At 42.4% G+C, this 17698-nt stretch overlaps 1 protein-coding gene across 3 annotated transcripts in view; it reads right to left on the reverse strand.

Annotated features, from left to right (window-relative positions):
- ARHGAP29 (Rho GTPase activating protein 29) overlaps positions 1-17698 on the reverse strand; it is a gene marked incomplete in the record, with an annotated part of 410124 nt that overhangs the window by 63116 nt on the left and 329310 nt on the right. For all 3 annotated transcript variants that reach the window (XM_053694084.1, XM_053694083.1, XM_053694082.1), the window contains 1 exon segment: positions 8030-8220. In XM_053694084.1, coding sequence (XP_053550059.1) covers positions 8030-8220 — 191 coding nt within the window.

The raw sequence follows: 17698 nt of genomic DNA on the forward strand, positions 1-17698 counted from the left end.
TTGGTACTGAGCCTATAAATCACTTAATTCCTGCGTTGCTATAATCACAGCATGAATGCAAGAATTGTGACAGGCAACGTATTCCCAGAGAGCACCCTGAGAAACTTGTTTATCCTGTCGCTCTGAATACATAACATTAGGCAAAAAAAAAGGGCGCGCAACTGTCTACAGAGAGACGTAGCATAGCCAAGCTCTGCCCATCGTGGGCGTAACAGGTCAGCACTCCCAAGCGGCAACTAGGATTAAAAAATGGAGCCGTTCCATAGCCCCGCACCTCGTGGGCGTAGCAAAGAATAACTCCCGGGTGGCTAACAGATAGAAGAAGCCGTCGGACATAAAGTCCCCAGACAGTGTACCGAAGTAAAAACATTAAACGGTACAAGCAGTTATCAGGAGTCGACAGAGACACTGCATACAGCATGATCACATACCCTTAAAAGGCTACATATAATCTCCTGGTCGCCATGCTTTTAGGACAGGCACCGGGAGCAAGTATAACAAGCAGAGGACACTGCATTTTGAATGCCATGGCATAATGGGATTTCTTTTAGAGTCACTTCAGGAACCTGTGTCAACCCCGTGCCCTGGATCAAACCTGGGACATTCAGATGCTGGTTTTCTCGCACCCTGTTCCTGGAATAACACATACCCCTGTGATACACAAGGTGCCATGTAATCTCCCGGTCGCCATGCTGTAGTACAGGCACCAGGAGTAAGTCTAAAAACCTAAATACACTGCAGTATAGATCCCCTGTGACACACAAGTCTGTAATCAATCTCCCGGTCGCCATATTTAGTACAGGCACCGGGAGCAAGCATAAAAACCAGAAAACACTGCAGTCTCTACGCATATCCCTGTGATACACAAGTTAAAAAGCGTAAATATAGTAAGAGTCCATTTTACACTGTTGGAGAAAGGTAGTGCTCACTGTCTTCTGAGAAATGACTCCGTCCCCAGAAATAATAAAAGTTAGCACTTACCTTGAATGCTGAGCGACAGCATGGCAGTCCAGCAGGCTTTCAGAGGTCTTCTCCCTCCCATAGCCCTGTGGACAAAGATCAGCCCGAGTTAAAAATGCTTAGGCTATCTATATTAGGGCAGCAATATGTATAGGAGAATAATGTCCCACCAGTTCATATTGCTCTAAAGCCACCAAATGCTTCTCTTTTTACTGAAGACATTGATCTGGTCCAGGCTACACCCCAGCACAAAGCAGCACTCAGAGGCACTACTTTAAAAATAATAAACTCTTGATTGAAGAAACTAAACTAACACCTCACTTTGCCAGCTCCTATATTACTAACACAGGCAAAGAGAATGACTGGAGTGGGAGGGAAGGGATGAGCTATATATACAGCACTGCTGTGGTGCTCTTTGCCTCCTCCTGCTGACCAGGAGGCGATATCCCACAAGTAAGGATGAAATCCGTGGACTCATCGTAAAAGAAATACATATTTTTTTAAAAGTAAGATTTAGTTTACTTAGAAAATAGAATTGATGCACTGAACAGTTATTCCCCTCAATATCACTTTAATACTTTAAAGAAAGCAATAATTTGTCAAAGACAAACTTTTTTCGTTAGAAGCAGAATTGCAGCCTCCCTGGTTAGTTCAGGCAGCTCTGGGAGTGGCGTATAAAGTAGATAGCCAATTGGCTCCAAGCACTAGCCATGTGTCTCCTAAATATTTGTGTGCTGAGAAGTTCAGAGGACTTAAGACCTTTTGGACATGTACATCAATGTGGGCCTTAAAAACAGAATTTATGCTTACCTGATAAATTACTTTCTCAAACGGTGTGTCCGGTCCACGGCGTCATCCTTACTTGTGGGATATTCTCTTCCCCAACAGGAAATGGCAAAGAGTCCCAGCAAAGCTGGCCATATAGTCCCTCCTAGGCTCCGCCCACCCCAATCATTCGACCGACGGACAGGAGGAAATATATATAGGAGAAACCATATGGTACCGTGGTGACTGTAGTTAGAGAAAATAATTCATCAGACCTGATTAAAAAACCAGGGCGGGCCGTGGACCGGACACACCGTTGGAGAAAGTAATTTATCAGGTAAGCATAAATTCTGTTTTCTCCAACATTGGTGTGTCCGGTCCACGGCGTCATCCTTACTTGTGGGAACCAATACCAAAGCTTTAGGACACGGATGAAGGGAGGGAGCAAATCAGGTTACCTAAACGGAAGGCACCACAGCTTGCAAAACCTTTCTCCCAAAAATAGCCTCCGAAGAAGCAAAAGTATCAAATTTGTAAAATTTGGCAAAAGTGTGCAGTGAAGACCAAGTCGCTGCCTTACATATCTGGTCAACAGAAGCCTCGTTCTTGAAGGCCCATGTGGTAGCCACAGCCCTAGTGGAGTGAGCTGTGATTCTTTCAGGAGGTTGCCGTCCGGCAGTCTCATAAGCCAATCGGATAATACTTTTAAGCCAAAAGGAAAGAGAGGTAGAAGTCGCTTTTTGACCTCTCCTTTTACCAGAATAAACAACAAACAAGGAAGATGTTTGTCTGAAATCTTTAGTAGCCTCTAAATAGAATTTTAGAGCACGGACAACGTCCAAATTGTGTAACAAACGTTCCTTCTTTGAAACTGGATTCGGACACAAAGAAGGTACAACTATCTCCTGGTTAATATTTTTGTTAGAAACAACTTTATGAAGAAAACCAGGCTTAGTACGCAAAACCACCTTATCTGCATGGAACACCAGATAGGGCGGAGAACACTGCAGAGCAGATAACTCTGAAACTCTTCTAGCAGAAGAAATTGCAACTAAAAACAAAACTTTCCAAGATAGTAACTTAATATCCATGGAATGTAAAGGTTCAAACGGAACCCCTTGAAGAACTGAAAGAACTAGATTTAGACTCCAGGGAGGAGTCAAAGGTCTGTAAACAGGCTTGATTCTAACCAGAGCCTGAACAAAAGCTTGAACATCTGGCACAGCTGCCAGTCTTTTGTGTAGTAAGACAGATAAAGCAGAGATCTGTCCCTTTAGAGAACTTGCAGATAATCCTTTCTCCAAACCTTCTTGTAGAAAGGAGAGAATCTTAGGAATTTTTATCTTATTCCATGGGAATCCTTTGGATTCACACCAACAGATATATTTTTTCCATATTTTATGGTAAATTTTTCTAGTTACAGGTTTTCTGGCCTGAACCAGAGTATCTATAACAGAATCTGAAAACCCACGCTTTGATAGAATCAAGCGTTCAATCTCCAAGCCGTCAGTTGGAGAGAGACCAGATTTGGATGTTCGGATGGACCCTGAACAAGAAGGTCCTGTCTCAAAGGTAGCTTCCATGGTGGAGCCGATGACATATTCACCAGGTCTGCATACCAAGTCCTGCGTGGCCACGCAGGAGCTATCAAGATCACCGAGGCCCTCTCCTGATTGATCCTGGCTACCAGCCTGGGAATGAGAGGAAACGATGGGAATACATAAGCTAGGTTGAAGGTCCAAGGTGCTACTAGTGCATCTACTAGAGTCGCCTTGGGATCCCTGGATCTGGACCCGTAGCAAGGAACCTTGAAGTTCTGACGAGACGCCATCAGATCCATGTCTGGAATGCCCCATAATTGAGTTATTTGGGCAAAGATTTCCGGATGGAGTTCCCACTCCCCCGGATGGAATGTCTGACGACTCAGAAAATCCGCTTCCCAATTTTCCACTCCTGGGATGTGGATCGCAGACAAGTGGCAGGAGTGATCCTCCGCCCATTGAATTATTTTGGTCACTTCTTTCATCGCCAGGGAACTCTTTGTTCCCCCCTGATGATTGATATATGCAATGGTCGTCATGTTGTCTGATTGGAACCTTATGAATTTGGCCTTTGCTAGTTGAGGCCAAGCTCTGAGAGCATTGAATATCGCTCTCAGTTCCAGAATGTTTATCGGGAGAAGAGACTCTTCCCGAGACCATAGACCCTGAGCTTTCAGGGATTCCCAGACCGCGCCCCAGCCCACTAGACTGGCGTCGGTCGTGACAATGACCCACTCTGGCCTGCGGAAGCTCATTCCCTGGGACAGATGGTCCAGGGTCAGCCACCAACGGAGTGAATCTCTGGTCTTTTGATCTACTTGAATCATTGGAGACAAGTCTGTATAATCCCCATTCCACTGTTTGAGCATGCACAGTTGTAATGGTCTTAGATGAATTCGTGCAAAAGGAACTATGTCCATTGTTGCAACCATCAATCCTACTACTTCCATGCACTGCGCTATGGAAGGACGAGGAACAGAATGAAGCACTTGACAAGAGCTTAGAAGTTTTGATTTTCTGACCTCTGTCAGAAAAATCCTCATTTCTAAGGAATCTATTATTGTTCCCAAGAAGGGAACTCTTGTTGACGGGGACAGAGAACTTTTTTCTTTGTTCACCTTCCATCCATGAGATCTGAGAAAGGCTAGAACGATGTCCGTATGAGCCTTTGCTTTTGACAGGGACGACGCTTGTATTAGAATGTCGTCCAAGTAAGGTACTACTGCAATGCCCCTTGGTCTTAGAACCGCTAGAAGGGACCCTAGCACCTTTGTGAAAATCCTTGGAGCAGTGGCTAATCCGAATGGGAGGGCCACAAACTGGTAATGTTTGTCCAGAAAAGCGAACCTTAGGAACTGATGATGTTCTTTGTGGATAGGAATATGTAGGTACGCATCCTTTAGATCCACGGTAGTCATAAATTGACTTTCCTGGATGGTGGGTAGAATCGTTCGAATAGTTTCCATTTTGAACGATGGTACCCTGAGAAATTTGTTTAGGATCTTCAAATCCAAAATTGGTCTGAACGTTCCCTCTTTTTTGGGAACTACAAACAGATTGGAATAAAATCCCATTCCTTGTTCCTTTATTGGAACTGGGTGTATCACTCCCATCTTTAACAGGTCTTCTACACAATGTAAGAATGCCTGTCTCTTTATTTGGTTTGAGGATAAGTGAGACATGTGGAACCTTCCCCTTGGGGGTAGTTCCTTGAATTCCAGGAGATAACCTTGAGAAACTATTTCTAGAGCCCAAGGATCCTGAACATCTCTTGCCCAAGCCTGAGCAAAGAGAGAGAGTCTGCCCCCCACCAGATCCGGTCCCGGATCGGGGGCTACTCCTTCATGCTGTTTTGTTAGCAGTGGCAGGCTTCTTGGCCTGCTTACCCTTGTTCCAGCCTTGCATTGGTTTCCAGGCTGGTTTGGGTTGTGAGGCATTACCCTCTTGCTTAGAGGATGCAGAATTAGAGGCTGGTCCGTTTCTGCGAAAGGGACGAAAATTAGGCTTATTTTTAGCCTTAAAAGACCTATCCTGTGGAAGGGCGTGGCCCTTTCCCCCAGTGATGTCTGAAATAATCTCTTTCAAATCTGGTCCAAATAAAGTTTTACCTTTGAAAGGGATGTTAAGCAATTTTGTCTTGGATGACACATCCGCTGACCAAGACTTTAGCCAAAGCGCTCTGCGCGCCACGATAGCAAACCCTGAATTTTTCGCCGCTAATCTGGCTAATTGCAAAGCGGCATCTAAAATAAGAGAGTTAGCCAATTTAAGTGCGTGAACTCTGTCCATAACCTCCTCATATGGAGTTTCTCTACTGAGCGACTTTTCTAGTTCCTCGAACCAGAACCACGCTGCCGTAGTGACAGGAACAATGCATGAAATTGGTTGTAGAAGGTAGCCTTGCTGTACAAAAATCTTTTTAAGCAAACCTTCCAATTTTTTATCCATAGGATCTTTGAAAGCACAACTATCTTCGATAGGAATAGTAGTGCGTTTGTTTAGAGTAGAAACTGCCCCCTCGACCTTGGGGACTGTCTGCCATAAGTCCTTTCTGGGGTCGACCATAGGAAATAATTTCTTAAATATAGGGGGGGGAACAAAAGGTATGCCGGGCTTTTCCCACTCCTTATTTACTATGTCCGCCACCCGCTTGGGTATAGGAAAAGCGTCGGGGGGCACCGGAACCTCTAGGAACCTGTCCATCTTGCATAATTTCTCTGGAATGACCAAATTGTCACAATCATCCAGAGTAGATAACACCTCCTTAAGCAGTGCGCGGAGATGTTCTAATTTAAATTTAAATGTCACAACATCAGGTTCAGCTTGATGAGAAATTTTTCCTGAATCTGAAATTTCTCCATCAGACAAAACCTCCCTCATGGCCCCTTCAGATTGGTGTGAGGGTATGACAGAACAATTATCATCAGCGCCCTCTTGCTCTTCAGTGTTTAAAACAGAGCAATCGCGCTTTCTCTGATAAGTAGGCATTTTGGATAAAAGATTTGCTATGGAGTTATCCATTACAGCCGTTAATTGTTGCATGGTAATAAGTATTGGCGCACTAGATGTACTAGGGGCCTCCTGCATGGGCAAAACTGGTGTAGACACAGTAGGAGATGATGTAGTATCATGTTTACTCCCCTCATTTGAGGAATCATCTTGGGCAATATCATTATCTGTGGCAGTACTGTCCTTACTTTGTTTGGACGCTATGGCACAATTATCACATAAATTTAAATGGGGAGACACATTGGCTTTCATACATATATAACATAGCTTATCTGAAGGTACAGACATGTTAAACAGGCTTAAACTTGTCAACAAAGCACAAAAAACGTTTTAAAATAAAACCGTTACTGTCACTTTAAATTTCAAACAGAAAACACTTTATTACTGAATATGTGAAAAAGTATGAAGGAATCGTTCAAATTTACCAAAATTTCACCACAGTGTCTTAAAGCCTTAAAAGTATTGCACACCAAATTTCAGAGCTTTAACCCTTAAAATAACGGAACCGGAGCCGTTTTTAAATTTAACCCCTATACAGTCCCAGCTATAGTCTTTGCTAAGACCCAACCAAGCCCTGAGGGGAATACGATACCAAATGACGCCTTCTAGAAGCTTTTTCAGAGATTTTTAGATCCTCACACATGCATCTGCATGCCCTGCTCTCAAAAAACAACTGCGCATTAATGGCGCGAAAATGAGGCTCAGTCTATAACTAGAAAAGGCCCCCTGACTGAAAAAGGTGTCCAACACAGTGCCTGCCGTTTTATAAGCGTTCCCCAAGATTATAAATGCCAATTGTTAGCCTAAATCTGAATAATATGCCCAAATAAAGCAATCGATTTAGCCCATAAAAATGTCTACCAGTTTTTTAGCCCATATTAAGCCCTTTATTCTGTTTGTTTGACTAAGAAAATGGCTTACCGGTCCCCATGAGGGGAAATGACAGCCTTCCAGCATTACACAGTCTTGTTAGAAATATGGCTAGTCATACCTTAAGCAGAAAAGTCTGCTAACTGTTTCCCCCAACTGAAGTTACTTCATCTCAACAGTCCTATGTGGAAACAGCAATCGATTTTAGTTACTGTCTGCTAAAATCATCTTCCTCTTACAAACAGAAATCTTCATCCTTTTCTGTTTCAGAGTAAATAGTACATACCAGCACTATTTTAAAATAACAAACACTTGATAGAAGAATAAAAACTACATTTAAACACCAAAAAACTCTTAACCATCTCCGTGGAGATGTTGCCTGTGCAACGGCAAAGAGAATGACTGGGGTGGGCGGAGCCTAGGAGGGACTATATGGCCAGCTTTGCTGGGACTCTTTGCCATTTCCTGTTGGGGAAGAGAATATCCCACAAGTAAGGATGACGCCGTGGACCGGACACACCAATGTTGGAGAAATGGACACGAAATCAAGATTTCTTTCTTTCTTTCATGAATCAGATATAGCTATCATTTTAAACAACTTCTGAATTTACATTTATTATTAAATTTGCTTCACGCTCTAGGTATCCTTTGTTGATGGAACAGCAATGCACTTCTGGGTGGTAGCTGAACAAATCGGGGTGGAACAATGACAAAAGTCATGTGTTCAGCCACCAATCGGCAGCTAGCGCTCAGTAATGCATTGCTGCTCCTGAGCATACCAATGCATGCTTTTTTACAAAGGATCCCTGGACCACCCGGCATATACACAAGGCTACATGGTCATTTACCCAGTTTTAAGCTAAATGGCTATTTATCAGACTTACCTCCTGACTCGAGAATTAGGAGCGTCAAGAGATCCAGCCTCTATGGAACCTTCTTCCTTTGGCAAGCTTTTTACAAACTCTGAATACTGCTGACCTGGCTCGTAAAGTTTGGCATCTTCACACAGAGTCTGACAGTTGACTGGAAGGGACACTACTTGGGCATGCTGTAGCTGAAACAGGTTCACGGTTGCCTATTGAAATATGAGAGGAGTTGGTCACTTGAAACATTTGCACTAGCAAATAATCCATTATATTCATTTTTTAGTCGGTTAAATAATATCTTACAACAAAACTACAGCAAAATTGTTGTCCCCCCCCCCACACACACATTTGTAGTAAAGATTCATCATGGATAAAAAATAGCTCCATATCCACTTGTAGAACTTCAGAAGTCCAAGTTTCTCACCTTCCAAATCAGCACTTTTCTGATAGTCACAATTAACAAAATATGGAAGTAAATAAAATCAGTTAACAGATTTCATCCAGTAAGTAGAAAACATTAAATCAGTAGTTTAGGTTTCAAATTTTGGAAGTTATACTATTTCTGAGATAAAAAAAACTGTCTAAGAAATGTTTTTCTATTATAATTAAAGGGATATGAAAGCCATTTTTTTTCATGATTCAGATGGAGCATGCAATTTTAAGCAACTGTCTAAATTACTCCTATTATACATTTTTCATCATTCTCTTGGTAGCTTGATTTGAAAATCAGGAATGTAAGCTTAGGAGTAGGCCCATTTTTGGTTCAGCACCTGGGTTGCGCTTGCTAATTGGTGGCTAAATGTAGCCACCAATCAGCAAGTGCTACCCAGGGTCCTGAACCAAAAATGGTCCAGTTCCTAAGCCTAAATTACTGCTTTTCTAATAAAGATACCAAGAGAACAAAGAAGAAATGTTAATAGATGTAGTTGCTTAAAATTGCATGCTCTATCTGAATCATGAAAGAAAAAATTGGGTTTCATATCCCTTTAAGCTACAGAAGACCTGTGGAGGTTAATCTCAATTTTTTTTGGTCTTCTTTCAATGCATCCACTATGGTGTCAGGGGTCAAATCGAGCGGGAACGCATGGGAACTGAGTTCCTGCACTATTTTTCCCGGAGGAACTAAGTTCCCTATGGAGATGGAACAAACACTTCAATAAACAATGCTGCTGCTGGGGAGCACAGTCTGGTTAGAGGGATAGTGAGATCCTCTGGTAATGGGCAGTAACACTTCCTACAATACACTAAATGCAAGGCTGTCAGTGGTCCTGCTGTGCGTTCACCCCACAACGTGTGTAATTTGCTTTCATTAACCAAAGTGTATAGATTATATACATATAAATACAGTGTATGTGTTTAAATTATATAATATATATATATATATATATATATATATATATATATATATATATATATATATATATATATATATATATATATATATATATATATATATATATTAGGGTTGCACCGATACCATTTTTTTATGACTGAGTACAAGTACCGATACTTGTTTTCAAATACTCGCCGATACCAAATACAGATACTTTTTTTTTATGTCATGTGACAGTTTACCAAGCACAATACAGACTAATTATTTAAGATTCCTTCTTTATAATTATTAAGGACTGTAATTCAAAAGACATTATGAAATAATAAAAAAGTTCACTGAACATGTTTATAAATAAAAATATTACAATAAAATATAAAATTTAAAGGAGTGATACAATTGGGTTGTAGGGCTGTTATATAACATCAATCTGACATTTGTATGGAGGTTCAACTCTAAGTTGAACAGTCTTTCACTTTCCACACTACTGCATGGGGCAGAAATATATTTTTGGGCCATTTTAGCCAGAGCTGGAAATCTGTTTATTAACTGCCCAGTACTTCAGGGGTTTGTCTGAACGAGGTACAGTGATCTCTCCTACAATAATACAAATAACAGCAATTTGTATTGGCAGAAGTAGTAAACAATTTTTAGTTTAGTCTCCACTCCAGTTTAAAATGAAATGGGAACATACAGTTTGAAAAAACGCCACAAGATAGCATATGGGTAGGAAGTGGAGGTATCGGTTTAAGTATCGGTGCATTTGCACGAGTACAAGTACTCATGCAAATACTTGGTATCGGTACCGATACTAGTATCGGTGCATCCCTAATATATATATATATATATATATATATATAACAAAATTTATGCTTACCTGATAAATGTATTTCTTTCTTGACACAGTGAGTTCATGGGATCATCAATTAATGTTGGGAATATCACTCCTGGCCAACAAGAGGAGGCAAAGAGCACCACAGCAAAGCTGTTAAGCCTCACTTCCCTTCCCACAAACCCCAGTCATTCGACCAAAGGAGAGAAAGGAAATAACAAAGTGCAGAGGTGCCTGAGGTTTATAACAACACTGTCAACAAAAAACAGGGAGGGCCGTGGACTCACCATATCAAGAAAGAAATACATTTATCAGGTAAGCATAAATTTTGTTTTCTTTCTTATGACACGGTGAGTCTACAGGATCAACAATTACCGTTGGGAACCAATACCCAAGCTAGAGGACAGAGATGACAAGGGAAGGACAAGACAGGAAACTGCTTGAAGAACCTTTCTCCCAAAAGAAGCCTCGGCCGAGGCAAGTGTGTCAGATTTATAGAGAATTTAGAAAAAGTGTGCAAAGACGACCAAGTCGCAGCCTTACAGATCTGTTCTACAGAGGCCTCATTTTTGAAGGCCCAAGAAGAAGACACCGCCCTGGTGGAATGAGCTGTAATTCTCAGGAGGCTGTTGTCCAGCAGTCTCATATGCCAAACGGATAATTCTTCTCAACCAGAGAGAGAGAGAGAGAGAGAGAGAGAGAGAGAGAGAGAGAGAGAAGTGGCAGTAGCTTTCTGACCCTTACGTTTTCCAGAAAGCAATCAAACAAAGCAGAAGACTGACGAAAGTCCTTAGTAGCCTAAGTTGTGTAATAAACTTTCTTTATGAGAAGAAGGGTTAGGTCAGAGAGAAGGAACAACAATTTCCTGATTAATATTTTTGTCTGAAACAACCTTAGGAAGAAAACCAAACTTGGTATGGAGAACTGCCTTATCTGAATGAAATATGAGATAAGGAGAATCACACTGCAAAGTTGAGAGTACAGAAACTCTCAGAGCAGAAGAAATAGCAGTAAGACACAAAACTTTCCAAGATAATAACTTAATATCTATGGAATGCATATGCCAAAAAGGGGCCTGTTGTAAAACTTTAAGAACAAGGTTAAGAATCCAAGGTGGAGTAACTTATTTAAACAAAGGCCTGATTCTGACCAGGGCCTGACAAAAAGAGTGTACATCTAGCATGTCTGCCAGACGCTTGTGTAGTAGAATGGAAAGAGCATAAATCTGACCCTTGAGGGTACTGACACATAACCCTTTCTCAAGACCTTCCTGGAGAAAAAATAAAATCCTTGGGATCCTGACCCTAATCCAAGAAGATTCTTTAGATTCACACAAATAAAGATATTTACGCCATATCTTATGGTAAATCCTTCTACTAACAAGCTTGCGAGCCTGAACCATGGGCTCAATAACCAACTCAGAAAATCCACACTTGGCTAAAATCAAGAGTCCAATCTCCAAGCAGTCCGCTTTAGAGAAACGAGATTTGGATGAAGGAAGGGCCCCTGAAGCAGACGGTCCTTCCTGAGATGTAGTCTCGACGGAGGTAGAGACGGCATCTCTACTAGATCCGCATACCAGATCCTGCAAGGCCACGCAGGAGCTATCAGAATCACTGATGCTCTCTCCGGCTTGATCTGAGCGATGACTCGTGGAAGGAGAGCAAAAGGAGGAAACAGATATGCCAGCCTGAAGTTCCAAGCAACTTCCAGAGCATCTATCAGAAGGGCTTGAGGGTCTCTAAACCTCAAACCGTATGCTGGGAGCTTGGTGTTCTGATGAGACGCCATCAGATCCAATTCTGGTAACCCCCATTTGGTCGTTAACCTGGAGAACACTTCTGGATGGAGTTACCACTCCCCAGGATGGAAAGTCTGTCTACTCAGGAAGTCCGCTTCCCAATTGTCCACTTCTAGAATGTGGATGGTAGAAAGACAGCAATTGTGAGTCTCTGCCTAATGGATGATCCGTGCCACCTCCTTCATGGCTAAGGAACTCAGAGTTCCCCCTTGGTGGTCTATGTAGGTCACTGAGGTTATGTTGTCCGTCTGGAATCTTATAAACCGGGCTAGGGCCAGCTGAGGCCAAGCCATCAATGCATTGAAGATCGCTCTCAACTCCAGAATGTTTATGGGGAGAGCAGATTCCTCCTGCGACCAAAGACCCTGCGCCTTCAATGAGCTCCAGACTGAACCCCAACCTAGCAGGCTGGCATCCGTTGTCACAATGACCCAAGAGGTTCTCTGAAAACACGTCCCTTGGGACAGATTATCTTGTGACAGCCACCACTGTAGAGAGTCCTTGGTTGATTGATCCAGAACTATTCTCTGAGATAGATAATCACCGTTCCACTGAGTGAGCATGCATAGCTGCAGAGGTCTCAAATGAAACCGAGCAAATGGAACTATGTCCATGGAAGCCACCATCAACCATATTACCTCCATGCACTGAGCTACTGATGGTCGAGTTGCCGACTGTAAGGACAGGCAAGCGGACAGAATCTTGTTTCTTCTGACCTCCGTCAGAAAAAATTTCATAGCTAGAGAATCTATAATGGTTCCTAACGTGGTCACTATTGTAGTTGGAACCAGAGAGCTTTTTCCCAGATTGATTTTCCAACCGTGGAAGCGAAGAAATGCCAGCAAAGTCTTTGTATGGGATTCCGCTAGTTGAAATGATGGTGACTGAACCAGAATGTCTACAAGATAAGGAGCCACAGCAATTCCCGAGACTGAATTACTGCCAAAAGAGCTCCCAAGACTTTTAAGAAAATTCTGGGAGCTGTGGCAAGGCCAAATGGAAGCACTATAAATTGAAAATGTTTGTCTAGATAGGCAAACCTCAGATATTTGTGATGATCCCTGTGAATGGGAACGGGTAGGAACGCATCCTTCAAGTGAATGGTTGTCATGAATTGACCCTCCTGGATCAGGGGCAGAATGGAACGAATAGTCTCCATCTTAATGGACGGAACCCTGAGGAACTTGTTTAGTAGTTTTAGCTCTAGAATAGGTCTGAAAGCTCCCTTTTTTTGGGGAACGACAAACAGGTTTGAGTAAAACCAGAGACCCTGTTCCTGATATGGGACAGGCACTACCACTCCCAAGAGGTAAAGATCGTGCAAACAGTTCAAGAACGCCTTTCTTTTTGTCTGGTCTACAGATAGTCTTGAGGTGGAACCTTCCTCTGGGAGGAAAGGTTTTGAACTCTAACTTGTACCCTTGAGAGACTATGTCTACTGCCCAAGGGTCTGGGACATCTTGCTCCCAAGCTTGTGCGAAAAGAGAAAGTCTGCCCCCTACTTGATCCGATCACGGATCGGGGGCCACCCCTCCATGTTGACTTGGATTCAGCTGCGGGTTTCTTGGATTGCTTCCCCTTGTTCCAGGCCGGACCAGGCTTCCACAAGGGTTTGGACTGTTCCTGCATGGTAGAGGCCGGGGAAGACTTACCTCTGAAGTTACAAAAGTAACGAAAATTATTCTGACGTCCCTTTAGTTTGTTATTCATATCTTGGGGCAGAAAATAACCTTTACCGCCCGTGATATCGGAAATAATTTCTGCTAATGCCGGCCTGAACAAGGTCTTTCCCTTGTAAGGGATAGCCAAAAGCTTAGATTTGGAAGAAACATCGGCAGACCAAGTTTTAAGCCATAGGGCCCTACAAGCCAATATAGCGAATGCAGATATTTTGGCTCCCAACTTGATGACCTGTAAGGAAGCATCAGTAATAAAATAATTAGCCAACTTTAGAGCCTTTATTCTATCCTGAATCTCGTCCAAGGGAGTTTCTGCTTGCAATGATGCAGACAAGGCGACAAACCAGTAAGCTGCCGCACTGGTTACTGTAGCAATGCACACCGCTGGTTGCCATTGTAACCCTTGATGAGTATAAATCTTCATTAAATATGCCTCCAGCTATTTATTCATGGGATCTTTGAAAGAGCAACTATCTTCAATAGGGATAGTAGTTACCTTAGCCAAAGTAGAAATCACCCCTTCCACTTTGGGGACCGTCTGCCATGACTCCTTGATGGAATCTGCGACCGGGAACATTTTTCTAAAAACAATAGAAGAGGAAAAAGGTATCCCTAGCCTCTCCCATTTCCGGGTAATAATTTTGGTGGCCCAGTCAGGAACTGGGAACATCTCCCCAGGAGCTGGAACAATAAAATATATATTTAATTTACTAGACTTTTTAGGATTGACAACGATAGGCGAATTAGAGTCGTCCAAGGTAGCTAAAACCTCCTTTAACCCCTTAATGACCGAGGACGTGCAGGGTACGTCCTCAGAAAAAAGGCAGTTAATGCCTGAGAACGTACCCTGCACGTCCTCGGTGTGGAAAGCAGCTGGAAGCGATCCTGCTCGCTTCCAGCTGCTTTCCGGTTATTGCAGTGATGCCTCGATATGGAGGCATCCTGCAATAACCTTAGATGGCCATCCGATGCAGAGAGAGCCACTCTGTGGCCCTCTCTGCACCGGACATCGATGGCCGGTATCGTTGGTGGGTGGGAGCCGGTGTGGGAGGTGGGTGGCGGCCATCGATGGCCCTTGTCATGTGGAGGGGGGCGGGATCGTGGGCGTGCAAGTCCGGGCGCGCGCGGGGGCGCGCGCACGTGCACGAGGGGGCGCGCGCGGGGGGCGCGCCGGGGCAGGGACCGGGTGGGGACCGCTGCACTACAGAAAAAAATGTGTCCCAAAATAAAAGTGGGACAAGTAATTTTAAAAAAAAACACCTTATTCGGTATTTAGGTGGTGGGGGTTGGTCGGGGGGGGGGGGGGGGTGGGGGGAAATAACAAAAAATAAAAATTAAATAAATATTTGATTGTGAAAAATGGGTACTGGCAGACAGCTGCCAGTACCCAAGATGGCCCCCAATAAGGCAGAGGGGGAGGCTTAGAGAGCTGTTTTGGGGGGGATCAGGGAGGTTGGGGGCTAAGGGGGATCCTAAACACAGCATATGTAAATATGCTTTTTTTTTTTTTCTTTTTTAAAAAAAAAAAATCTTTTATTTTAGTACTGGCAGACTTTCTGCCAGTACTTAAGATGGCGGGGGACAATAGTGGGGTGGGGGAGGGAAGGGAGCTGTTTGGGAGGGATCAGGGGGTGGGATGTGTCAGGTGGGAGGCTGAACTCTACACTAAAGCTAAAATTAACCCTGCAAGCTCCCTACACACTACCTAATTAACCCCTTCACTGCTAGCCATAATACACGTGTGATGCGCAGCAGCATTTAGCGACTTTCTAATTACCAAAAAGCAACGCCAAAGTCATATATGTCTGCTATTTCTGAACAAAGGGCATCCCAGAGAAGCATTTACAACCATTTGTGCCATAATTGCACAAGCTGTTTGTAAATAATTTCAGTGAGAAACCTAAAATTGTGAAAAAATTAACGTTTTTTTTAATTTGATCGCATTTGGCGGTGAAATGGTGGCATGAAATATACCAAAATGGGCCTATATCAATACTTGGGGTTGTCTACTACACTACACTAAAGCTAAAATTAACCCTAGAAGCTCCCTACATGCTCCCTAATTAACCCCTTCACTGCTGGGCATAATACGCGTATTTTGCGCAGGGGCATTTAGCAGCCTTCTAATTACCAAAAAGCAAAGCCAAAGCCATATATGTCTGCTATTTCTGAACAAAGGGGATCCCAGAGAAGCATTTACAACCATTTATGCTATAATTGCATAAGTTGTTTGTAAATAATTTCAGTGAGAAACCTAAAGTTTGTGAAAATATTTGTGAAAAAGTGAAAAAAATTTTTTATTTGATCGCATTTGGCGGTGAAATGGTGGCATGAAATATACCAAAATGGGCCTAGATCAATACTTTGGGATGTCTTCTAAAAAAAAATATATACATGTCAATGGATATTCAGGGATTCCTGAAAGATATTAGTGTTCCAATGTAACTAGCGCTAATTTTGAAAAAAAGTGGTTTGGAAATAGCAAAGTGCTACTTGTATTTATGGCCCTATAACTTGCAAAAAAAGCAAAGAACATGTAAACATTGGGTATTTCTAAACTCAGGACAAAATTTAGAAACTATTTAGCATGGGTGTTTTTTGGTGGTTGTAGATGTGTAACAGATTTTGGGGGTCAAAGTTAGAAAAAATGTGTTTTTTTCCATTTTTTCCTCATATTTTATAATGTTTTTTATAGTAAATTATAAGATATGATGAAAATTATGGTATCTTTTGAAAGTCAATTTAATGGCGAGAAAAACGGTATATAATATGTGTGGGTACAGTAAATGAGTAAGAGGAAAATTACAGCTAAACACAAACACCGCAAAAATGTAAAAATAGCCTTGGTCCCAAACGGACAGAAAATGGAAAAGTGCTGCGGTCATTAAGGGGTTAAAAGGGACATGAAACCCAAATTTTTTTTTTCATGATTCAGATAGAGAATACAATTTCAAACAAATTTCTAATTTACTTCTATTATCTAATCCGTTTCTCTTGGAATCATGTGCTGAAGGAGCAGCAATACACTACTGGTTTCTAACTGAACACATGGGTGAGCCAATCACAATCAATATATATATGCAGGAACCAATCAACAGCTAGAACCTAGGTTCTCTGCTGCCAGTGAGCTTGCCTAGATAAACCTTTCAGCAAAGGATAACAAGAGAAGGAAGCAAATTAAATAATATAAGTAAATTGGAAAGTTGTATTCTCTATCTGAATCATGAAAGAATTTTTGGGGGTTTCATGTCCCTTTAATAAAACACAGAGGTGTTCAAGCTTGAAGCTGAAGGAAACCACTTCAGCATCAAAAGCAGGATTTACACTATCCACATCTGAGAGTTCTCCCTCAGAGGCTACTGAAGTATCCTCCTCTTCCGTATGAGAAGGAGCAACTTGAATAGCCTGAGATGGATCAGATACCCCGCTGTCTGACTCAACAATCTTCCTCTTACACTTTCCTTGCAGCATGGGGATGGCCGCTAAAGCGTCAGATACTGCTGAGGAGACCTGGGCCGCAATTTCTGCTTTCAAAAACAGTCCCTCAGGAGAAAGAGGAAACACAGGGCACTGTATGAAACTATGGTACAGACGAATGAAATGATGAACAGAGTAAGCCTACCCTGGCATACAGTAGAAGGGCAGCAATCTTGTTAGGAAAATGCAGTGAGGCCCTACCCACAAGTTCCTAACTGCTTTAAAGCTACCACAGCCCTCCTGAAGAGACTAACGTGGAGTACAGCTAAATCCAGCATGGCTTCCAAAATAAACTATTGATAGAAGAATCTTGTACAGGCACCTAAAATTTTTACCTCCTCCTTGCACCTAAGGCGAAGAGAATGACTGGGGTTTGTGGGAAGGGAAGTGATACTTAACAGCTTAGCTGTGGTGCTCTTTGCCTCCTCCTGCTGGCCAGGAGTGATATACCCAACAGTAATTGATGATCCCATGGACTCACAGTGTCATAAGAAATATATATATATATATATACATATACATATATATATATATATATATATATATATATATATACATATACATACAC

Source organism: Bombina bombina, chromosome 10 (genome assembly GCF_027579735.1).
Source record: "Bombina bombina isolate aBomBom1 chromosome 10, aBomBom1.pri, whole genome shotgun sequence".
Taxonomy (NCBI): Eukaryota; Metazoa; Chordata; class Amphibia; order Anura; family Bombinatoridae; genus Bombina; species Bombina bombina.